Genomic DNA, 24,116 nt, shown 5'->3' with positions numbered 1-24,116 from the left:
CCCTCGCGTGATGAAGCCGGCGGCTACCCGATTGCTCCATTTCGACACGGGTGAAGCGGTTTGGAAAACTCAGACGACTAGTAAAAAAAGACACGAGAAGAACGGCGTTGCTGTGCGTGCCGTAAGGCTGTTTCGCAAGACGTTAGGCACTTCCCATTTTGAGGTTTAGGATGCTAGGCCTAACGTCACATCGTAAGGTTTAACACCTCAAACCAGCACCCACTAAAGAAAAAAAAAAGGCTTACTGAACGCCAAACAGCAGGTACCGATTCGCGCCGTACACCCCAAACCCAAACGTTATTAGGCCTAGGGAGTGCACACCAGAGAGTTGCTGTGGGTACTCTACAAAAGTGGTGCGTACCTCTGCAGAGTAGCCCTTCATGCAGCGTGGGATTCGCCAACCAAAGAACCCATCACGAGAAAGCTTCGTGTTCAACCCTCGTCGTCGTTAGACGGAGGGGTGCATGATTTCTTTAATGATTGGGACAAAACTTCTCCAGTTAGATAATTAATTACAATTACCTAACTAAAATTCATTAACGAAAAAATATTGGGCGCTACTCAACTGCACTGCAAACAGTATGCACTACGTTTTCTTCGAGTAACGCCATTGATGATGATGATGGTTGGACGTTAATGGCGTAAGGTAACGCCATTGCTCTTGTTTAAGATCTCGGTGCATCTCGGTGACGGGCATCGCTGGTTTCGGGCCGTGGTTTATCAAGCCCATCAACTTCATCCCTGGTGGCAGAGAATTCTACACTGGATAATCCCAGATCATCTTTCCTTCTCTCCGCACTCGGCCATGCACTTCACCCTCAGTCGCATTCGACGGGAGAGTGGGGTTAGGGACATGTCACGAGGAGAAGAGAAGTGGAACTCGAACCTACTACCTTCCGAATACGCGCCTGATGAGACGGTGATCACTAATCGAGGACGTTGGGCAGCTCGGATTTGGCGGAGCAAGCAGGAATCATCGCTCGGGTGGCTAAAGTCACCAGGGACCTTCAACTCCGGTCGTAACCAACTCGGCCTGTCTGAACGATTGTAGGGACATTACTATAGTGCAGTGCCCTTAGTTCGCCCATGTTATCAGTGGACCGTATTAGTTTTGTGCATTTTCTGGTTGTGTGCGTTGTTTGTACCGCCTTTATAGTTGCCTGGTCACGCCTTGTGTTTTTTCTACTTTTCTTTCTCTCATTTTCTCCTTTAATATGTACCGCTGTCCTTTCTTTCCCTTTCATTTCCCGTATCCCCTCCCCCCCGAGTAGGGTAGCCAACCGGACAGTATTCTGGTTAACCTCCCTGCCATTCCTGTACTATTCCTTCCTTCCTTCCTTCCCCGAATTAACCTTTGACCAATAAAACAGCTCTCTCTCTCTCTCTCTCTCTCTCTCTCTCTCTCTCTCTCTCTCTGATACTATACGTTCTGGTGTATTCACGGAATAATTCTATAGTGCGCTAGTGGGTGGCTGCCAGTGCCGCCTCGGCAACTCGCAGTGAGGGAAACCTTTGTAACCCTCGTGCCGCGCTTCAAGTGTCCGCGGCTTGCTGTCGGACAGGCGGAGTTGACCGCATGTGTGTTTTAAGCCACCTGAACGTCTCTCACGAAGTCGTGTTTATTCCGTCAGCTCGAGCTCCCCGCTTCTTCTTTCACTTCTTCCGATAGGCCTTCGGCCTATTAGCTTTAGTGGTGGATTGCTCACTGACCATGCTTAATTCTAGCTTTTTCTTCGCGAAGCTGCGAGCCTCCACATTCGGTTACAATGCGAGCACGCACACCAACAAACTGTTGGTGTGGGCATCTGGTTCTGGCTTGAGGGTCGGCCCACCAACAGTCGAAGAGCCCCATATACACCTCTTCTTGGTGGATATTCCTAGCGGCTCGGTACAGCTCATTCTTTCTGGCGTGTGCCAGGTATCCCTTTCTTTCTTTGACGACGAAGCCAAGGGGCCTTCGGGAATAATTATGTCCTGCGCGTCGAAGAGGCGCGTAATGCTGTCCTTGCAGTCGTTTTTCGTTAGGCTGGTCCTAGCTGGCGCTCTTGTTGACCCGGTCTCTGCTTTCTTTGCTGAGCGACTGCATATTTTCGTCAGCATCCTTGCCCTATCTACGTTTGTCGTCATCTATTTCGAACACAGCCGGTGAAACGTCCTCGTCTGCGACGAGTGCATCATTGTGTTCTACTTCGTCGTCTGTTTGGACATTCGACGTTAACTTGCTGTATACCACCGGCATGTACCTGCCCTGCGTTCTTCCGCATCGATCTGAGCGGCAACGAAAAACGTTAGCGCGCGAGTTGCCCGCGGAGTGTTTGTATCGAACGTGTTCTTGGGCTCCGGAAGACAAGAGAAGTACTCGTTGTGGTAGTTTGGCGTCACCCGTTGGGGTGAACGAAACGTGACCTTCCGTATTCATCTTGGAGGTGTTGAAGTACGCCAGTGAAGTTTTGGGTCTATAGTTCATCTCACAAGCTAGCTGCAGCACTGTGGAGGCTACATTGTTGTCCCCCTCAGGGCGCCTAACTCACCGCGAAGGAAGCGACAAAAGGCGCCGGGGCCGTGCGGTGCCACTTGCCGAGAGGGGAGAAGGGAGTGTCCTTTCAGGACGCCCTTCACGGCGTATTAGGCGCCCTCAGTGGGCGCACTATTGATAACAATGTAGCCTCCACAGTGCTGCAGCTAGCTTGTGAGATGAACTATAGTTCTGCCCTCGGTTGAGGTTGCGGACGTCGGGATGCAAGCAAAGTGGTAAAATCCGTCCTGGCTTCGTTTACTCCTGGTGACGTACCGGATGGATCTCTTGGTCGACACTCTGCTGCCGCTCCTCCTCCTCCTCACACGCACACACACCCACACCCTCCCCCCCCCACACACACGAACACATGCACACACGCACACACACTCGCGCCCATGTATATAGTTTTAGCCAAATATAGAATTTAGGCCAAAAGTATTTCACTGACCCTTTCACCCCGATATTTTTATTTCACGCAAAACAACGTTTTCTATATGCTTTCCTAAACTGTAGGGTCCCATAAGCCCCCCCCCCCCCCTCGCCCCCTCCCCCCCCACACACAAAGAGCTGGTAGTGCAACTATTAACCGATTTATTAATGATACAATTAAGACGTCTGACACTTAATTTTATGTTGAGCAGGGACATCTTTTTTGCCCGTTTTCCTCAATTTCATGACCGCACGAAACTAAAACAACAAAAAAAATGAGCCTGCGAATAAAACTCCGACCTCCGTTTTTTTTCCGCCTCAATGTCCTAATTTTGTCTTAGAGCTGCTTCTTTGTAACGAGTAGCTCAACTAAAATAAAACATATCTATCGCAATAGGCATAATTGAAAAACAATTCCCCCCCCCCCTCCTCAAAACTAGCAGTTTGAGTATAGTAGTCTAGGTGCTAAAGGAACTTCAATGTAATGACCTCAATTGACACCGCCAGGGACAAAAGGGCTAGTAATAGTGTTGCCTGTGTAGCCGTAAAACTAGGACGCTGCAGGAATTCCGTCAAAGTGGCGCTCGTACTATCGCGCTAAAATACGTAGTAAGCCCAGCTGAAATACGAGATCTTTGTTTAGTGCAGACGAATTATGAATCATGAACTATGAATTATTTAACTGCTAAAAATTTTATTGGGCTGAAACTGAAATTTAGGGAGTATTCAATTTCGTTATTAATAACAGTGAAAATATTGACACCGATTGAGATGCAGCCAGAACACCTTTTATTTACTTGTCGTCACATAGAAAATGCGAACGGGAGGTAATGGAATATTTTTTGGAGCGCTCCGGCCGTCACCACTTAAATAATTACGTAAAAAAAAATAACAGATAAATAACGAAGTTAGTAGAAACCAGATGAATAAAAGCCATCATAGCTAACCTTCATCCTCCAGTTGAATTGTGGAATTTTGTTAGGCCGATGCGAACTTTCCAGGCAAGTGAGTAGAGCAGGATTAATTGGTATTTATTTGTTGGGAGTGCGCTAACAGCAGCAAATGTTGAGACAACAACCCTGGGAAAATGTGCTATGTCAGCTTACCAGAGAAGTGTTAGTGTGAAAGGAATTGAATCAAGTGCAAGACAATGCAATGAAGAAATGTTTCGCGGATACGCGTTAAAAGGCACGAAAATAATGCTGCTAGGAAAGTCGAAAGTCAGGTTGGTTGTTACGCGTTTAATTGCAGCGATTTAAGCATGCTGTAATTTTGTGGCCTTCCTGGAGATGCCATTGAGTCTTGACTTCGGGGACTCCCACTAATCCTTCCGCTGAGTCCAGTTTAACAAAAGCTTTGCAATTATGTTTTTTTTTCAGGCTCCAAGGAGACTTCAAGCCGTGCTTGAACGACTACCAAAATAGATTGCCACATCGACTAACAGGTGTACGCACCTCGGTTTCCCAGCATTGACCACATGGGACTAAAGCAGGGCCCAGTACTTTGGCCTGGTCAATTTTTACGCGATATCGCGCGGAATCTGAGGAATTGCGCGAATAAAGTACTTGTCTGAGCACGACAACTTTATCCTGGGACGAAAGTCTCGAAAAATCCTTCGCTCCTTTCCGATCAAGCCCTTTACTTGCCTACCAGCGAAGCAATGACTGCGTTCATCTTGGCAGCCCCAGCGCAAAGCACACAACTCTCCTGCCAAGAAGAGGGCACAGAATTGAACCACGAAACGATGACGTTTCCCCGGAGTCCTGCTTCAGAACAACCTATGGCAGTCCTGCGTAGAAGCTATGCATTGTCTTCGATGGGAAAGAGTACCACACGCTGGTCGCACCAACACGAATCAAGATCACTTTACTCAACGATAGCACTTCCTTCCCGCTCTTCCATAGGATTGTAGACGGGAGGGTCGATGTACACGGTGTTTTCGAAGGAGGTAAGGCCGTTCGACTGCTTGCGCTGCGTGTAGCGGTAGAACTGGTGAGTGGCGAAGCCGGCCGCCACGAGCACGAGTAAGCACGCCAGGGCGATGACGACACAGACACCTGCACTCGGTTTACCTTCGAGGGACGACGGGAAGCGTGTAAAAAGAAAAAAAAAAAAGAATGCATATTGACACGCATGCACGCGTAAATATCCGAAGGTGAGCTTCCTTCAAACACTTGAATAATACGGGGGAAAAAATCGTTATGAGGTTTCACGCGCGGAAGCTACGCCTGGGCTACGATGCGGGCCGTAGTGGAGGGCTCCGGATTAATTTGGGCCCCTTGGGGATCCTCAACGTGAACCGGCATCTGGACCCAAGGGAGCTTCCGCTTTTCGCGACATGCAAACAATACATGGCTAACTTCTTCACTAAAAGGAGGTGCCCAATTCGTCTGAAGAAAACGACAATGAGAAATACGATTCCTGAAGTTAGTTCTGTTCGTTACAACCCAGCCGTTTTTTCATTTTTATTCAAGCCAATAGAAATATTTCTTCGTATACTAACTGGTGTCATAACTCGCTTAGATATTAGCTTACAGTGCCTACAATAAAGCGAAGGTAAATTTGACATCCAAATCAATGCAGCCGTACGGCCGCATTGAGGTGGATGCCAAATTTTCTATTGCTGAAACTTCCTCCACCTTGTGGAATTCTCCTAAATCTGGTCGAGTGCCTCCAACTGTGAGCGCATATTTTATGCCTTAAAATGTATTCGAAATTATGCCGATGAAGTGTGGAAATCTACCCACTCGAAAATAAGTACGGAAGTCAGTCAGCAATACGCATTTCACGTGCTTTCTCTGGCCTTGCATATCATGCAATTCGTGGAGAGACATGCGGTGCTGCTCAGACGACGCTTTGCATCGTTATATATACCCTAGCGGCAAGTTTATCAGAAATACGTCCTCCTCGCGCGCTTTTTCTAATGTCCATCATGCGAATAACGCCAATTTGTAACAGACGCTTAATTACCTGCTTGTGTTGCTGCGGCACCTGAAAAAAGAAAAAGTAGATAAAACAATCACTCAACATGACAAGGAACAAACATACAACTGTTAGCAGCCAAAAAACAAATTTGCACACCCTCTTGTTTACATAGCTATAGGTCGTGGTAAGTGGAATAGAATGCGCACTGAACGGTCAAAATCGTCTCGAATCTTTGAAAACCTGGTCAGTGAGATTGTTGCGTGAATTATCCAAGAAAAATGGTGTGTTTGCAGGTATTTACAAATTATACACAGTCCATTAGGGAGTAGCCCCGGTAGCTGCAAACAAGCTTAGTGGTCTGTTGGAGCACGTACACACGCGGGAGGGTTGGCCCAGTCGGACCGACACCCCTATTCATACGGATCACCGCTGATTGATGCTTTATACCGCAGATTTTGACATGTTGTAGTCCCTTTTCGTGCAGGTAATGCATCTCAGTGGCTAGTCTAGTCACTACACTTTTAGGATTAGTTAAAATTTTCTCGCTACAGCCAACTTGAGATTTCTGACCGCATTTTTTTTTTGCGAGCTGAGGTGCGTGTGTTTTTGCGAAATGGGGCGTGGCTGCTGCGCTTGGCAAAAAAAAAAAAAGCATGCCTGTCGTGGTTATACTTCAATTACACGAAATTTTCCTGGCCAAAAGGCGCCCAGCAAGTCAAAATACCAATATATGTTGTCAACTGTATAATCCGATGGTGTTGAGGGGATAATCACCTGGAAATGATACCAGCTATTCACTAGTGAGCTTTGGCTCGGAGAAAGGGTAGCTTTATTCCCCCAAAGCTTATTTCCGAAGGTCCCCTTCATGTCTAACAAGTGGACCTAGAATTTTCATCCAGTGTACGCCAGTTTCGGTTTCGTTTTTGCGTTGTGAAATTCATTATTGGGGCTACTACACAGTCGGCCAATTTGAAGCCGATTTGCCATGGCGCCTCCGTAGCACCCTACTGTTCCTCGAAAAAAGCACGCCACTGGTGGTTGCACTTCACCCACGTCTTGCGATGAAGCTCCAGCTGAAAGTGTAAAGATAACACCAAGTTCTCGGATATCAGTTCAGACAACGAAAGCGCTTGCAGTCAGCCTTGAACACCGCCTGCGGTTCACCGCCCCAGTTGAGTTCCCGTATGAGCGCATTTTAGGAGATCTAGTATCGATTCTTAGTACGACTGCCTATTATTACAAAGTCTCTAACAGGCTTTATATTGTTTCTTTTCGAAAATGTTAGATAGCACTGCAATGTAGGAGGCCCGTAGTATTGAACTTTTTTCGTCGCATGACAGTGGTTTGGTGAAAGCTTGGTGGGCACGATTATAGCGCATCAGGCGTTATTCTTGCTAGCAGTACTACAGCTGAGAGTCAGATGATGCAATAAACCACAACAAAGTTTTGACAGGTAAGTAATGATCAGAACGTCAACAAGCATCACCCACCAAGTTTGGTTTTCAACTCCAAGCAGATTTATTCGCATCGATTGCTTGCCCTGAATCTTGTGCTGGCCGTAGTCATTGACAAGGTGTTTACATCTCGTGCGAACTAATTGGTGTCTGTAATAATGTCAGACCACTAGATTTCTTACGGAGAACCATCCAAAACTGCGCATTTTGAGATGCAGGGTCGGCTCCACCGCAAGTCGCAAGCAACACGTGTGCTAACGTCATTTCTTTTATATCTGAAAAAATGTTCCGCGCAACGCAATTTTTTTCTACGATGTGTTTTTGAAATGTTCACCCACAAAAAGTATATCCTTTTTTTTCTACTATTGGTGGTTTGTTATACAGAACTATTGTTTTTCATTTTCTTATATGCCTGAACAAAAATTCTGAATTTGATTTTTTTGCAACCATTATTCATGAAAACAGTATTAAAGCTGTTGTTGTTGGAAAGCCTGACGCATCCTGTACGCATACAACGCTATCTACTGGTTTGTTTCGAACACTCTATTGTTTTGAGCAGCTGATGAAGAGCCCACTGTTCCGCCTCAGTAGCCGAATAAGTAGAACCACGGGATTTTGCGCGAACGTCCCGGGTTCAAGCCCCAGCAATGCAGACTTTTTCGCAAAGACCATGATTTATTGCTATAAATTGATCTCTTGGCTCAATTCTACGCATTATATTTGTAAATGAGGGTGGTTTGGTATCTTAAGTCGGTTGGGGGCGTGGCGAGGTGGGGCGTAGCATACCAACACGTTTAAGTAAGGTTCTGCATTTAATCGGAGGTTCCGGGCTTGTATACAACCTCTCGGAACAAAGTATCACTCCCGCCCTCCTTTTCCTCACCGCTCGCTGCAATGTCTAGGACCACGGCTGACATGACCCTGAAACACAGCTCCGTGGCCTTTCTATGCCCTCCGTTTGTACGCAGGCAACACCTTCCTGGTTTTATTCCTTAGAAGTCTATGCATTACAGTTATAATAAATTATAGATGAGTTCCGGTTGGCGGGAATTCGAAGACTAAAATTAGGAAAACTTTTAGAAGAAATAAAATTTACATGCACTCCTTCTAAACCCACTAAGCTTCAGGCTCACCTTCCACGTCGTCGGCTTGAGATTCTGAAACGAGAAACGAGAAATATTTTTAAACATACTATACCATGTTACAAGCCATCTTCTAACTCGCATTAAAATGGAGGCTATTTTCTCTAACCTTTTTTAGCTACGTTTAGAGAGGTTATAAACCACCTGAACGTTTCGGCTTACAAAAGAAATCGGTTTCCTGTCGTTCGTACCCCCACGTGCATACCTCGATCACGAAGGTGCAGCTCACGTCATTCAGTGACGGAATTTGAAAACACTCACTGGCCTCAAATGGTCTCCCCTAATACACACAGTCATGGTCCTCGGGAAAGTTCATTTTTTATCCTTATCTCTGTTCACATAGTTACCTCGCACCTTGTTCACAGTATACATTTTGTAAGACATAAGAAGAAGGACAAAAGCAAATAAAAGAGGTTGAGGGAAGGCGAAGTATCGAAGCGCAGCACAAGACGAGGGAGGGACAGAGACACAGAAGACGACACACAGAGCGCTAACAATTGTGGGAAGGGGTGCACACCGATGTGCTTCACATGTAAGACGACATCTCGTGACCAATACAAATTTTAGGGGCCTGGCAGGAATTTATCAATGCAATAACCGTCCACTGCGCGAAAGGTTGTGACGAATAAAAACATAAACGATATTCTGTAACTAGCGCCCACATACTCCTCTACTGGAATTATTACCGTCTGGTATTATTGGACGGCCACTAAACGGGCGGGATTGTTAACGGCCCTTCGTCGGTGTTTTGTGAAATTTCGGGGCTGAGCGCTCACCTTTTTCCACGGCGCATATGAACCCATTTTTGCGGTGGCAGTGCGCGTCGTTCCATAGGGCGTCGAAGTGTCGTATCTCGACGCAGTTCTCGTCTACGCTGCTCGGCTCTCCTTGCTTCCAGTGTTCGTAGTCCAGCGGCGAGCCGTCCAGCCACTCGTAGCTGTCTGTAGCGAGGTAAAGAAAGATTTTTTTTTCATTACATTTTTTTTATTCAAGACAATCGTCATTACAAGTTTGTCTTGGGTGGCGTGGCTATAGGCAGAATTAACGCCTGACGGGGCCACGAATGATCTGGTACCGCAGTGCCTGCTGAATTCAAGCTCCCAGCTGCAATTGATGCGCAGGGCGCGAAAGATGAAACGTACGGATGAATCAAGCCGGTCGCTTCCAACAAGTTTTGTTACAATGACGAGACAATTGTTAAACAGGTGGATTAAATTAATGTCAGCTGATATAACGATTGCAAATGTATTGTGATATTGAGGCAGTCAGCTACAGGTAATGATATTATCGGATATGAACTGCGCTGCTTCAATAACATGTCAAGTTAATTTGAGGTACAGACTAAGAAGTTTCCACATTGAATCAGTCGTAGTATGCGTACGATGCCAAAGGATCACCTGTTATATCATGGCGGTTTACTTCAAGGACGGTCGCAAAAGTGTAGCAAAATAAATTACATTTGTTCGATGTAAAACATGATGCCGAGTGCTGAGGCAGTTCCACGGAATGTTAATTGAAATTAGACGTGCATTTCCCTAAGCGGTTCCTGTTATTTTAACATTCTACTACGTTAGAGATTCTCAGAGAACCTTCTCGCTAGGACTTTCTGCTCATTGAAGTGCTTACCGTTGTGTGCACTGACGAGCCCAATCCATAGCTGATGTTCTGACTTGCGTATGTACGGCAGCAGCCTGTGCATCTGGTCCTGGGAGTGGAAGCTGGCCAACGTTGAGTCTGAAACAAGGTGGGTTTGCCTATGTGCATTTGGCACACCCAGAAGAAGCTTGCTCGTAACAGCGATATGGTGCCGTGGTATTTACTCTTTGCTCTGCAAGTGGCATCCGATTCGTTGAACGACACGACGCGTTCCGTTTCCAGCCAATAGCAGTAAGGTGTTCCCACGTCAATCCAGTTCTTGGCGTGCTCGGGGCATGATCCCTCGTGATGATCCACTTCCGGCGGGTCCTCTGCAGGCAGCAATGACAAAAGCGTTCGCTGCAAACCATCAGTTGAGCGAGGAATAGCCAAATTACGTTGATTGTGGGGGTTTAACCCGTCGACGCTACACCGGTGATGAGGCGCGCTGTAGTGGAGGGCTCCGTAATAAGTTTGACCGCCTGGGGATCTTTAACGTGGGCCGAAATTTCGAACCCACGGGTATTTTCGCTTTTCGTCTCCATCGACATAAGTGGGCTCGGGCTTGCCTTATTTGCGCCCAGAGTTCTTCAATACATGCTAGTTGCGAAACTCAGTTTCAGAATCCGGGTGGCGCAGGCCCCCCTGCTCCGTTGAAGCTGAGGGGCATTAACACGTTCGTGATAGCTGCCAACTTATTCATTCCACATAACCCCTTCCTAAAGATTTCATTGAAACAAATCATGCCCGAGGGGAGGCTGTCCTACCTCAGCTCATTGTGTCTCAGGTGTTCAGAGACCAATTTTTTATATACTTATCTTATACTTGACTGACACTGGTCTATATGCAGCAGGTATGGGGAAAAACCATAGGGCCTCAATTGTTGAATAGTCGTCAGGAGCCGCACAGAGCCATGTTCCAAGCCAGGACAAGTAAGAATTGAACTCTGTCAGCTGTTTTGGGGGGCCCCTTGGCAGCACGACACTAGTGACAGTTTTCTCCCCAGTGTATGCTAGTGCGAAACTCTGGTCAACACGACGCGACGCGTTACGCCTTACCGGTGTTAAACTCGCAAAGGAAGGACAGGTGTCTGTCGCAGGGCTGGACGCTCCACAGGCCCGTGGTGAGGTCAGAGGCGACGCAGTGGCTTCCACTCCCTCCAGATGCGGAGGGCTGCAGCGGCGCCCAGCTGGTGTAGTGGACGGGCCAGCCGCTGGCCCACGTGAATCGCCCCGTGGCCTGCAGTGGATGAGAATCTATACACGGCCCACGCTGGGAGACTTCGACGCATAATGTGGAAGCGACGATTAGCGCGAGAAGCCGAATACCCACTGTACAGATGTTGCATGTAAGTTTTGAAACGCTGGAGTTACCTTGGTTATTCGAGTTAAAAATGTGGTACGAGCGAGCCATTTAGTGCCCACACCGCAGCTAGCTCTTATTCGAGGTTTCCACTGCCGGAACAGTGCTTGGTCTATGAAGGAAGCTGTTGGAAGAGGTTGTGGATTGAGTAACGCCCGATAAATGGGAACATAGAAACAAATATCAGCCACAGCAGTCAGAGATGAGGCCTGAAAATACAGTGCCAGGGGTTCGTCATTTATCTCTCTAACGTCAAAGGCCTGCTTCAGTCGTTGGCTATCCGCGTACACTCAGTTAATCAGCTGAAGTCCGATATTGTAGGCCTCCGTCGAAGTAAAGGGCGGATTGGCTCAAGACGTCCTTATACTGCCGCCCCACACCTATTTGCTAAATGTAACTGACACGATGACTAAATTACTGAAAACATTGCTTTCTGGTACAATAACTGTTTACAGAATGTGAGCGCTTCAATCAGGTCGACAACAGCTACATAGAATGCGCAGTAACTCCATTGTGATGTGCGATATATATTTTTTGATCTGACATTTCAAGGGTGGGACACAGCTTTTGATTTTCCCAACCATACATTTTTTTAGAAGTTCAAATTTGTGTTTTACGCACCAAAGCTGCACTTCAGCAATATTGATTGATTGATTGATTGTGGGGGTTTAACGCGCCGACGCAACGCAGGCGATGAGGCGCGCCGTAGTGGAGGACTCCGGATTAATTTTGACCACCTGGGGATCTTTAACGTGCGCCGAAATCTCGTACACACGGGCGTTTTTGCTTTTCGCCTCCATCAGAAAAGCGGCCGCCGCGGCCGGGAATCGAACCCGCGACCTCGTGCTCAGCAGCGCAACGCCTTAGCCACTGAGCCACCGCGGCGGGTCACTTCAGCAATAAGGAACGCCGTAGTGGTAGGCAGCGTATAGATTTAGACCCCCTGGCGATATTTACGTGTGTTTAAATGTCGACTAACGGGCGTTTTCGTCTTTCACTTCCTCGGGAAAAACCGGCTGTCGCGGCTGTTATCGCACCCGCCTCCTTGTGATCAGCAGCACAGCGCCTTAGTTACTCAGCCAACACTGAGTATGTCACGTCATTTTTGCCTTCCTCTTGAGAAAACTGAATTTGATATAATACAACACAAACCCACCCCCACCCCACCCCCTCCCAATATTAAACATTTGTACCAAGTTCGGGCTATTGAACTCCTTCGGAAAGCAGATATGTGAAGCATACACATAAACCCATTCCATACTCCTTTAGGAGATGTTACGTTCTTCCACCAGCGTTTTCATTTTCCATAATTTCGTGCTAAACCCACGCACAATAGCGCTTACGAAGGCGTTGCGATTAGTTTCTACAGCTGTGTGAGATCCAAGCACCTTAGCGTCGTGGAGGCCTGTCCAGAATAGGCCGCCGCGGAAGTTGAATTTGACCGAGAGGAAGGCGTCCTCGAAGGCGTCTCGGATAGACACCAGGTGGCCACCTTGTCCCTGACAGGTGCTCGCCGCGCTGTCCCAGTCCTGGTACGATCCCATGCGGTAGCACGAAGACCGGTACTCGAACGACCCCGGGTAGGCCAGCTCGCATCTCGACACTTGAGGGGTCGCTGTGGGTGCTGGCAGCGACTTATCTGTAAACAGCGAGCGCGTGAGCATAAAGACAGCAGTTGAAAAAAAAAAAAAAAAGAATGAATTCTACTCTGTTAACAAAGTTATTTTTTTAAAGTAGGAAAAAAATTCGAATTTCGTGGTCTTTGGTAATGAGGCATGTCGTAGTGAAGGGCTCTAGATTAGTTTCGACCACTTGGAGATCTTAAACGGGTGCCTATATGACTACAGATACCGTATTTTCACGCGTATAATCCGCACCAAAAAATGCGAAACTTTCAGTGGCAAATTAGGGGTGCGGATCATACGCGGGTTTTTTTCTTTAGTGCAGCTTTACGAAAATCCTCGTTGTGCCGTAAAGATGACCTTGCGTACAACAGTGAGGAGTGCGGCTGAAGTGATAGATCTAGCGAGAGCAGTGACACTGAGTGAATTGTGACTATCGCCTTGCATTCAGTGTATTCTACTCGCTAAATATACGCTTTTTGCGTCTACATAGCATGTGATGTGTTGCTTGAGCAGTAGCTTTGGTGCAGCCTCTCCTGTATCACATGTTCGGGCAATACGAGTGTTTTTTTCCTTTCCGACGAGCTGATAGCGGGGGTGCGGATTATATGTAGAAGCGGGTTATACGTGCGAAAATACTGTAAGAATTTTTGTTTTGAACTTCTATCTTTTTTTTCTAAAGAAAACAGCCGCCGCGGCGGTGATTCAGCTCGCGTACGCGGACTGAGCAGCACAACGCCTGAGAAACCGTGGCGGGTACAACATTCATCGTTCTAGCAGTGGCTGCGCAATCGCTGTCCTGAATATATAGGAAAAATTCATAGACGAATTCGATGATGAAGTCCTTGCATGACGTTTTTTTTTTTTTTTTCAGCACGTGTGGATGTGGTAAAAAGTTCACTGACGATTACTATACCTCCCAATGCGAAATTTGTGCTCAGCGCCAACTGCAGTGATCGCGTGATCAGCGAATGCACGGCGGTGCGCGCTCCTCTGCCGTTATCTCGCAATGCGTCGCCGCCGCCGGCAGCCATATTGTGGCAAATCGTGTTTGAACCTCCCACGCAAACATCACGTGGTTAGGGTGGGCCATGTACGAAGTAGCTTAAGCTGAAAGTCTGAGGGGGAGGCAGTGAGTGAGATGGCGCCATAGAATTGCGCACCGCCGTCCCACTGACAATGACGCCAGCCGCTCCGACGAGCGTCTCGTACGGGCACAGCATACTGCCCTCCCCCGCACACTTTCGCCACACTTCCCTCCGCCGTTTTCTTCCTTCCTTCACTCGCTCGGTTACGACGCCGTCGCCGCTGTCACCATTTTTGGATTTATTCCACTTGTAAAACTCCGCCTGTAAGCGGCGCGTGAACGTAACCCCTCTTCGTTTACGCCCGCGTGTTGGAGCGTGCGCTGCCACGCGGCGTCAACAAAAAGGAGTCAAGCGCCGCGGCGGAGTTTTATAAGTGAAAGTATCAAAAAACGTCGGTCGACGCGGCCAACGCTGTCGCCTTCGCCGTCGCGAAACCCTAGTAGCAGCCGCCAAAGTGCTTGAGCACTACAACGACGCCATCTCCGAGAACGTTTCAGGATCTGGGTACCTAGTGTCTCGCAACCAAAGGCTAGCTTTTTTCCACCTCCCCAAGCCTCATAACATCTCGAATGACAAGAGATCGACCGGACGCCCCTGAAAGCTCAATAGAAACGTTTTACCAACCAGTCAGTCAACATGAAGTAATTTTGTAGGGCGAAAGGGATGCTGAATCTTTGGTGAGTGGTTTGATGATTTTGAAAGAAGTTCATTGCGCATTTGTGGGGGTATGAAAGAAAAGTTTACGGAAAAAATTCTACCCGTTTGCAATTTGGGAATGGTTGCATCAAATGAAACGGGTTAACAATTGTGAACATATTCTAACGTATTAGGGTGTGCTGCACGTAATCCCAGATTGCGTCTGTACATACTTCGTATTAGTATACCCCGCCCACCAAGCTTTAAAAAGGCGCTATATATCCACAGAATGCTTGGATGTGCAAACGCCTTTATTGGTGTGCCATGCTGCTCGGTACATGGCGGAATCGCCATAGTACCAGCTAATTTAAGCAGATGCCTGTGACTTATAGCCGAATTTCGTTATAACGAACACCGATGCAGCGAAATAAATACGAACTTTGGTTGGTCACGCTTGATTTCAGAGACACTTATTCTTTTTATAACGAAACCGAAAACGCGAGAGCCGCGCGGGATAACGGCTATAACGAAGAAATATTTGGTCGGCGCGTGGCTGGAAACTCGAAGGCTCTATAAAAAAAGCAAAATAAAATATACAATCTGACACAGCATCGTTTTTAATAGTTTGCAAAAATAAAGAGTAGAAAACGCCCTTTCGTGCGCGGGAACTTTGAAAAACTTCATTCTGTGATGCTGTACAAAGCCGCCAGACGAAGATCACATCCTTCTTCACATAAATAAGAAGGCAGGCCTGTTTTGTGAAACCCGTAATGTTCTGTTAAATTTCGCGTTGTCATGTTCTGGTCCATTTGATTCACATTCCACAAGGATGTAGGTTAGAATTAGTTCGTTTATAACGAGTACGAAAGCTATAATATTGCGCTCTAGTATCTAGGGTTATTGCGCGAGCCAGATTGCCAATTTTTTAGAGACAATTTTTACCTCTACTCTTACAACGAATATGGAGTAGAACGAACTAATTTTTTGCCCCGATACTTATTTGTTATAACGAGGTTCGACTGTACTAAAGCTCAGAACACCTGCGTAAAGTTGTGAGGTCATGCTGTGCGCAGGGAAGTCATGAAGCTGTTTCAGAAAATAAACTTAAGTATTTCTCCGTAGGGTAAACAAGAGGTACGTGTCGCGATAGTGGCAACGATTTTAGCGGCAACATGATTCGCTACCGGTTGCAACGATGGAAAATATAGCAATCGTCACGGTATTATCAAAGATGCACAATCCCCCGAAATTTTTATCTTGCAGAAACTAAGTAGCTTGCCGCAGCTGGACTGGGAAGAAGTCTATAAACTTTAAAGGAGCTACGAGGTAGATATAGTCGAGGAATAGAACGAACAAATTTAGGGCCCGAAAATGCACAGGCACGACTGTTTTTGTTATCTCATTCAAGAGCGTATCGTTAGACTTCAAGAGTGCCTAAACATGGCTTCTACGTGTATGTGTTATATAGCAGCAATGGCGGTGTCGAAGAAGGAAACATTTTAACAAACTTGCATAGATGGCCGCCTCAGATTTGTTGGAAGGAACGCCTTCCGAGGCGAGAATTCAAGCTGCGGCATGGAAGTCACTTGCCTCGCCTCTTTTGGCAAACGTGCATCCTCTTTGCATTGCAGCGTACTTGGTTCCAGCGCCCGACGTGTATTGTTCCAGTTAATATTTCGCTGCACTCCTCCTGTAACGCAAAATCAGTGGTAAATGAAGTTCAGTGGCCTAGAAACGAGGCTGAGACAAAGGGGAGGTGCTGTTCCTATTGAATCACCACGAGTTTCAGAGAAAGGATGCACCGTTTAGAAGCCTAGAAGATAAATTTATAAACGTACTATTTCACATTGAATGAGTGAAAGAAGAGGCAATGATGCCCTGGAAGGGGGGGGGGGGGGGCGCAATTTACACAATGGACACAGTTCCAGTCTTGGGGTCCTATTCACAAAGAATAGGGCCCCAACTAAACATGCTGTTTAGTCAGTGACACCAAAAATGCACAATTCACAATGGGGACATTGAGCGTAGATTGCAGGGCGCTTGCATCGTACACGAAGTATCCAAGAAGACTTCCTAGGACGCTGTAGAGCGATTCTGTAACTGGCCCTCAAAGCTAGCTGCCAATATAACTACGCCAGGAAACTTAGAACTATCCGTTAAACATATACATACTTGTTATAGGCATCGCTAACAGGGGAGGCTTTCGCCTACAGTACCAACTGAGAGAAAAAGGCAATGTAGAATATTTTATGACCGTCAAGTTATTCGTGAGCGTGAAGAAGCGTCAAAAAAAAAAAAAAAACTGCACATGTGTCATATTGGGCATTCGGTTAAAAATAGGCAGGTCGGGAGGGGAAGGGGAGAGTACGATTCCCTCACAACTTAGCATGTACTGGGATGTAACCGGCACATTCTACACGTTAAAAAAGGTATCAAAATGACAGCTATACCTCTTTTATTGCTATTTAATATTACGTCCGTGCCAAAGCACTTATATAACGCTGCTCCCCATTTCGTCTTTCCGAAGAGAAAACAATAAAAAAAAAAGAATCGTGTAATGAACTTCTGCAGTGAAGGTGATTAGTCTCAAATCGAACTGGTGTGATATGAGCAGTAGCAGTCTTTTATTAAATACATATTCATTAACCTATTGCCTGGGTTCATAAAATCTATTGCTTGCCTAGGAAACAAAGTATCGAATAAGCTGAGGCACACTGAAAGTGCTAAGTGTTGTTCTTGTATTGCCTTGGAGCAGGATTCTGGAGCTCTGGATGTTGTCTCAAGGACAGCCAGTGATTAGTACGGAAATTGCTCCTCTTTTCTCCCACAGCATCGTGGTGTAACTATGACTGTACACAGGAACAACTGAGCCATATCACAGAAAGACAGTAACAACTGCGCGTAAATTAGCGCTTTGACCAAACCAGCGCGGTGTTGCGCCGAGGCATACTCATTTCGATAGTGATGCTGCGGACAGATACCTGCTTTGACAGATCTGCGCTGGGAGAAATAACGCCTGCAAATTTTGTAGGCAGTAATTGCAAGCAACAGTCACTACACCCTAGTCAACATTCTGAATGCAAATTGTTTATGAACTCCGAACGAGCCAAATATATCATATGGATACGATTTAAACGAGTCGAAAAGAACGCGAGCACTTTCTCACCCCGTTGGGTCGCGGCTGGCCAATGATCCAATTAGTGTAATCGACGGCGTTACCATCGAGCCACGTCCACGTTCCATTCGGGTGTCGGTCAAGACCAATCCACAAGTTGGTGGTGGCATCGCTCAGGCGGCTCACGAGAAATTCTGTTCACAGAAGAAGAGAGAGTAAACTTGAAAAATGAAAGTTTTTTCACTCGTTACTCGTTCGCTAACGCACCCACCCACCCACCCACCCACCTACTCACTCGTTCCACCCCCCATCCCCCTACACGTACCCCCCAAATCACTCAAGCTAGGCAGTCAACTAAATTCTACCCGAGTATCATCCCTCCAGTTAAAAAAAAAAATTACTCAGCCCTTTCGGTCTTGGTGGTGTCAATTGACGCCATCACATAAAAGTGCCTGTATGGCACCATAGAGAACGAAACCAAAACTGCTAGCTTTTTGTGGAATTGTTCTTCAATGATGCCTTTTGCGATAGGTATCACTGCTTCATTTTACTGGAGCTGCACGCTACAAAGAAAAAAAACTCCGGTGGAGGCGAAATTACACACTGAGGCTGAAAAAAATGGTGGTCCCAGTTTTATTCACAAGCTTGCAAATCTATAAATACGTGAACTATAAAGCTCACTTTTTGTTTGTAGGTTCATGCAGTCATATAGTTTAGGAAAATGTGCAAAAGTGATGTCTCTACGTAACGTAAAATTTTTAATTGCCAGAAATATGTCCTAATTAATTGCCTCAATAATAAATCTTAATACTTTTACTTCCAGCCCTATTTCATGTTTGTAGGGTTATGGGGCCTTAAACTTTAGGAAAACCCACAGAAAACAGTGTTCTGCTTGAAATAAAAAAACCAGGGCTGAAAGGGTTAGTGCGCAAGATATGATTTCGAAAACAACTGCGTGCGCTGTACATGTCTTACATACTTTAACGAGAATTGATAACGCAATGATTGTGAAGGAACGACGCAGTATAACAGTTTCCTAAGTAGTTTTGATTTAACACGAGCACAGAAATGACCATACTGCTCGCGTAATCAGATAATCCGCTAAATTCGATAGCATCCACGGTATGGGCTCGAAGGTGGGTGAGAAGGGCTGTGACGGGGCAGTCGACAACGAAGAGCTCAGCGAAGGGAGAGACGAAGAGCGGCACGAGACGACCACGGAGAAGGGCGTCTGCTTATTGTTGTGTCACTCTGTCTGTTGCGACCTCTTTGCAGCTACGGACGCGCGGGAAAGGAAGGTCGCTTACACAGAGAAACGGGCACATGTTGGTCACGGGATCTGACACGTCACTTACTCTGTGGAAACGTGGGGCTGAGGGACGTGTAATGTAACTGCAAATGTGCGTAAGTAGTAGCTCAATAGGCAGGCTACTATCCTTCTCTTTATGACTATTCTTTAGGTCACAAAGGGAAGGCCGCAATGCTTGAAAAGTACAACTTTCTGCGGCGCCCACGAGATTTCGAAAAACCAGCACGATTTAAGAGAAATTTCGTCCCAAATCCTATTGGAGATGACAATCAGAATGCGGAGGGGTCGCTAAAGAGAAACTGCACGTTCAGAGGCTTTCGAAAATAGTAACTGTGGCTGTGTTAGTAAGTAAACCGGAGTCTGTCATGTATGCAGTCTTGGGGTAACTGCGAGCTAGGAGTAGATTTACATCTTAAACCCAAAATGCGCCGTAAGCACTTCGATGACGCTAAACAAGCGCATAAAACTTACTTTGCTGCTTCTCCGTAGGTACAGTGACCAGATGTGCGTCCAGCGCCTTGCAATGACTGAGAGCTTGAAAATACATCATCCGGCTGTCATTGCTGGCAAACCAGTAGCAGTCATCTCCTAAAAAAAATCAATCAGACGCCTTATTTTAGTGAGAAGGGTATGGAACGGGCCATTGGTAAGTCCACAACAATTCTCCAAAATGAGTAGCTTTATTTTGAGTAAAACGGTATAACTCACCAAATGCAACCCAATTGTCGGGGCAGTATCCCTCTTTTGCATAGTAATTATTCGCTGCTGGTCTTTCCTTCGGCTGGGTATTCGATAGTTGCCTTGCGACGATTCCTAGAATGAATAACGTCAATGTGAGTCCGAAAAAGCAGTTATAAACCCGTCGAAATCACTTCTGGACGTTATGAGCTAATATGTTATAAACAGCAGTTGAACATTTCCTGAGAAAGTCTTCGAGTGCATGAAGTGAGAAAAAGAATCTTCACTATGAGCAAGCAAAGGGTCGAGCAAGCAAGCAAACGATTCGCGTCTGTAGCCCATAGTTCGCCGAGTCCGGGCAGGTCAGGCTTGATGACCTCGGTTATGCCATCTTGCTTGGGTTACAGACCTGTTGAAGAAGATCTTGAGAGATTCTATTTCCGGAAAGAAGTGGGTCACATTCTGGGTAGGACAACACGTTTGCATTTAGCGGCCGTGTGGTGAGGAATCGGTTTTCAGGATTTTCAGGGTCTTTCGGGGAGGATACACGGACTTCATAATACAGTAGACTCCCGTTAGGATGACTTCGATGGGTCCGCGAAAATGTGTTCGCATTATCATAAATTCGTCTTAAGCGGAGGCTTTTTGCATGGAGAACGTTACAAAAGAGCAAAAATGTTATGTTGTTCATTTTAACCATGGAGTTCATCTTAACCGAGTTCGTCTAAACCGGTGTTTACTGTATATGCACAGAGATTCCGTCACCCAACCGTAATGCTAGGTCAGACTCATTACGTGCCCCTTTCATAAATTTAGGCAGTACAGGGCTGCTTTGTACCCGTTATAATGGCGCGTTTCAAACATGAATGGTTGGTTCATTGATGGCATTTCAATTCCCCACCAAGCGTCGGAGTCAAACGCTAAAACACGCACCATACCTACGCCATGGCCATGACGTACTATCGCGGTCAAACTTAGTGGGAACACGGGAGCGCGTGTCCCGAGCTACTACTAGAGCTTCCTAACGGCGCCGCGCAGAAACAGCACGCATGCGCGTTGTGAGGGTCCGGAGGGTACAGAGCTCATCGCGCGCATCGCGTCACCGGGCGGCAGCGCGTCGTCTGCTACAAGCGAGCTGCCGGCGCTAAACGAGCAGCAGACGTTGCCAGTGGCCGTGAACCGCAGCAATAAACAACTGCAGACGTCTAGGATTTTTTTTTTTGCAGATAAGAATTGTCCCCGCGAGCTCCGCAATAGGCAGAACCATAACTTTACGAACTTGGTTTGAAGGTTAATACATTTTGCATGCTTTTCAAGGCGAAAAGGTATCAGCGACGGGCTTATCGCTGACGCGAGCGCGCAAATTATTTCGCATGGTAATGCCAGTAACAAAGGTGCTGTAAAGTAAATGGCCGAGGAAACACTTCATTTCAAGCTTTTCTAATGAAATACGGTGGTCTGGGCCATTAAAAATAATAAGGAACCAGTTGAGACGCCCTTAGTAGTGCGTCATGTCGCCGTTGACTTCGACGACAGCAGACATTCTTGACGGAAGCGATTCGTAGAGCGCTGTCACAAGTGAGGTGTCGCTTGCCAGCCGCTGCCAATCGGCGAGCACTGCGGCCCACAGCTCGTCCTCAGTGGCTGAATATATGGGGGTCCGGTTCACCTCTACTTTCATGCGACCCCAAACATTCTCGATGACGTTGAGGTCGGCTCCCTTCACGTTGAGGTCGGCTTACTTACACGAAGCTGGCATGCATGCCAGCTTCGCGTAAGTAAGCGCGAAAGGAACAAGGACGAACGAAGTTTGTTGATGAAGTAAAAACACGCACAAACGATATATATGCGTGGATCCCGACATCAGGGGCGTAAAACGTATTTCACCATGACCAGCGTTTCGGGCATATTTACTTCCACAAAGAAAAAAAACTTCCCTTAAAGATGACATCCCCACAGACGAAGCGGGCAGTGGCCGCGCATAGCCAGTGTGGTCACGCATCAAAGATTCATCAGCTCACGGTGACAATTCTTGCTTGTGAACGCCAAGACGGCAGAATAGCGTTTCGTATCTGAGGAACGAACGGCGATCTGATATTGATTTGCAGCAACAAATTGCTGCGTATACCTGCGAATGCTGCTCACGGCTGCTGGCAACGGCTGCTCGTTTAGCGCCATGTAGCAGACGACGCTCTGCCGCCCGGTGACGCGATGCGCGCGATGAGCTCTGTATTCTCCGGACCCTCACAGCACGCATGCGTGCGGTTTCCGCGCGGCGCCGTTAGGATGCTCTAGTAGTAGCTCGCGCCACGCGCTCCCGTGTTCCCACTAAGTGTGACCGCGATAGTACAAGAGTGCTCTGATAAATATTGAGCTATGAGATAAGGTTCAGCTTTATCGCGTCTTATCTCAAAACCTTTGTCACAATCTCAAGTAAGAGGCACTGCGGGCTCGGAATCATTGACGCTACCCTCACCGGAAATGCTTTCGTAGCCAAACTTTTCATTCTGCATGTGAGCGAACTAATGAATGAGCTGTCTAGCCTTTGGCTTTGCTAGAGCAGCAGCTTAAAAAAGTGATAACATGCGCGACGAGTGGGAAAACCCATGGCATACAAGGACGGTCATCGCTGCTTGCCGAGGTAGCTGGCTGATAGCATGTCTCTACACACCGCACTTCCTCTGCGAAAGCCTTTGACAAGGCTACAAAACATGTCAATGGCAAATTCTTTGTTGAGTGCACGTGACTGCTGACAGAGACGCTAGGAGTTGCACCTTGATATAAAGTGCTCGGCAGTGAAACGTTGAGGATTCATTTAGGGCTCTCATGTGTTTTCGACGTTCCCCTGAAGTCATGCGCGGAACCGTGGCCCTTTACATACGGATAAATAAGGTCGAAAGTGGAGGGGAATACAACCGTCCCCCGGTAACTGAATTGGCAAAGGATCAAACCAAGCTGAAAAATTCGGGCGTGGATCCCCCCCCCCCCCCCCCCGGGCCACATGTTTTTTCCACTTTAATTTCTAACATTATAAATTTTTTATATTCCCACGAAAAAGAAAAAAAAAGACGAAGTACATTTTCATGTGCCCTCCTTGGCACAGGACAAGTGAGAGGCGTCTTTCTTTCCACCTCTTATTTCTACCCCCCCCCTCCCACACACACGCACTTCAAACACACAAAAGGGTGACCTTTTAAGCACTTGTAACATTACGGTCGACCTCGGTTGGAAGATGAAGTTGGAGCCACTCAACCACTCCCCCTCCTCCCTGTCACCGCAAAAAACGGTCAAGGAATCACTAGCGCCATCATGATGATAGTTTAGGAGAACTATTTTCCCCCACAGCATCTGAGTAAACAGGTGCTGAAAGGCAAACATATCGCTTTGACAGGGCAAGTTATTGCTAACAGCAAGTGGCTAAGGTGTAGCGCTGCTGAGAACGAAGTTTCATTCCTAGCCGCGGCTGCTGCTTGCCTGTTAGAGGTGAAATTTCACAACGTGCCCATGTGAGCTAGGTTTTGAAACATATTAAAGATCTCAGTGTGTTCTGAATGAATTCGTAGCCCTCCAATACGACGTGTTTAAAATACAAACACAGATGTGACTTCGGCGCTTCAATTTCCATGTTCACTGGCAACGCCCCCTTTTCGCCTCCCCTTCCACGACCACAACCGCTGGTAGCACTGTTACAATAAATGCGCTTTCAAACTGAGAAGCCAATTAACAGCACTCACCTGTGAAACACAGAGGGAGCAGAATAAGCATGCTTTTCATGATCGATTTCCGCGGAAACACGGCACAAACGTTCGACATGAAGCCCAATAGAGGCGCAGCTGTTTGCCCACGCGCGGAATAACAGGCGCGATCGCAGGGCAGCCACCGAGCCGGCTTCTGGCCGATGAAGGAACCGAATCACACGCGAGCGAAGTGATAAGCAAGGAACAATGGTATAGCGTTTACAAGGAATGAAGCGCTCACATTCTCCAGAGGGAGTTGACGATAGGCGTGCGAACCGAGATAAGGACAACAATACGAGTTGACGCGCAGCTTTGACTCGCTTGTCTCAAAAAAAAAAAAAAAAAAACTGAAGAAAGAAAAAGAGCAGACGTGGTAGAAAATTTGGAGTGCAAAGGGGTGTGGTGGGCTTCAGACAGGGTGCACTGTACGTCCCACGTAACTTAAGCGAGGTGTTCAGGGATTCGC

General features: G+C 47.0%; 1 protein-coding gene across 1 annotated transcript; it reads right to left on the bottom strand.

Annotated features, from left to right (window-relative positions):
* Window positions 1-3,713: 3,713 nt before the first annotated feature.
* On the bottom strand, window positions 3,714-23,882 carry LOC144178539 (macrophage mannose receptor 1-like). The gene is made up of 13 exons (XM_077706474.1): window positions 23,648-23,882; window positions 19,944-20,048; window positions 19,707-19,823; window positions 17,978-18,120; window positions 16,402-16,501; window positions 12,854-13,104; window positions 11,162-11,342; window positions 10,289-10,435; window positions 10,095-10,202; window positions 9,245-9,409; window positions 8,460-8,483; window positions 5,918-5,938; window positions 3,714-5,019 (listed from the first exon to the last, which is right to left on the bottom strand). The coding sequence occupies exons 1-13, from the start codon at window positions 23,724-23,726 to the stop codon at window positions 4,814-4,816; spliced, it is 1,647 nt and encodes a 548-aa protein (XP_077562600.1). The 5' UTR covers window positions 23,727-23,882; the 3' UTR covers window positions 3,714-4,813.
* Between the last annotated feature and the right edge of the window lie 234 nt (window positions 23,883-24,116).

Source organism: Haemaphysalis longicornis, unplaced genomic scaffold (assembly GCF_048455015.1).
Source record: "Haemaphysalis longicornis isolate Haplotype H1 unplaced genomic scaffold, Haemaphysalis longicornis Haplotype H1 scaffold_4, whole genome shotgun sequence".
Lineage (NCBI taxonomy): Eukaryota > Metazoa > Arthropoda > Arachnida > Ixodida > Ixodidae > Haemaphysalis > Haemaphysalis longicornis.
Note: the sequence above shows the minus strand (reverse complement) of the source record. Positions and strands in the feature narration are given on the sequence as shown.

What these genes read in the sequence shown, in the direction of transcription:
- LOC144178539 (XM_077706474.1), bottom strand. Translation starts at nt 23,726, where the DNA reads ATGTCGAACGTTTGTGCCGTGTTTCCGCGGAAATCGATCATGAAAAGC. An exon ending in GCTCCCTCTGTGTTTCACAG is followed by an intron (nt 20,049 to 23,647) that starts GTGAGTGCTGTT and finishes TATTCATTCTAG; the next exon opens with GAATCGTCGCAAGGCAACTA. An exon ending in CCTTTGCGAGTTTAACACCG is followed by an intron (nt 10,436 to 11,161) that starts GTAAGGCGTAAC and finishes TGCTGCCTGCAG; the next exon opens with AGGACCCGCCGGAAGTGGAT.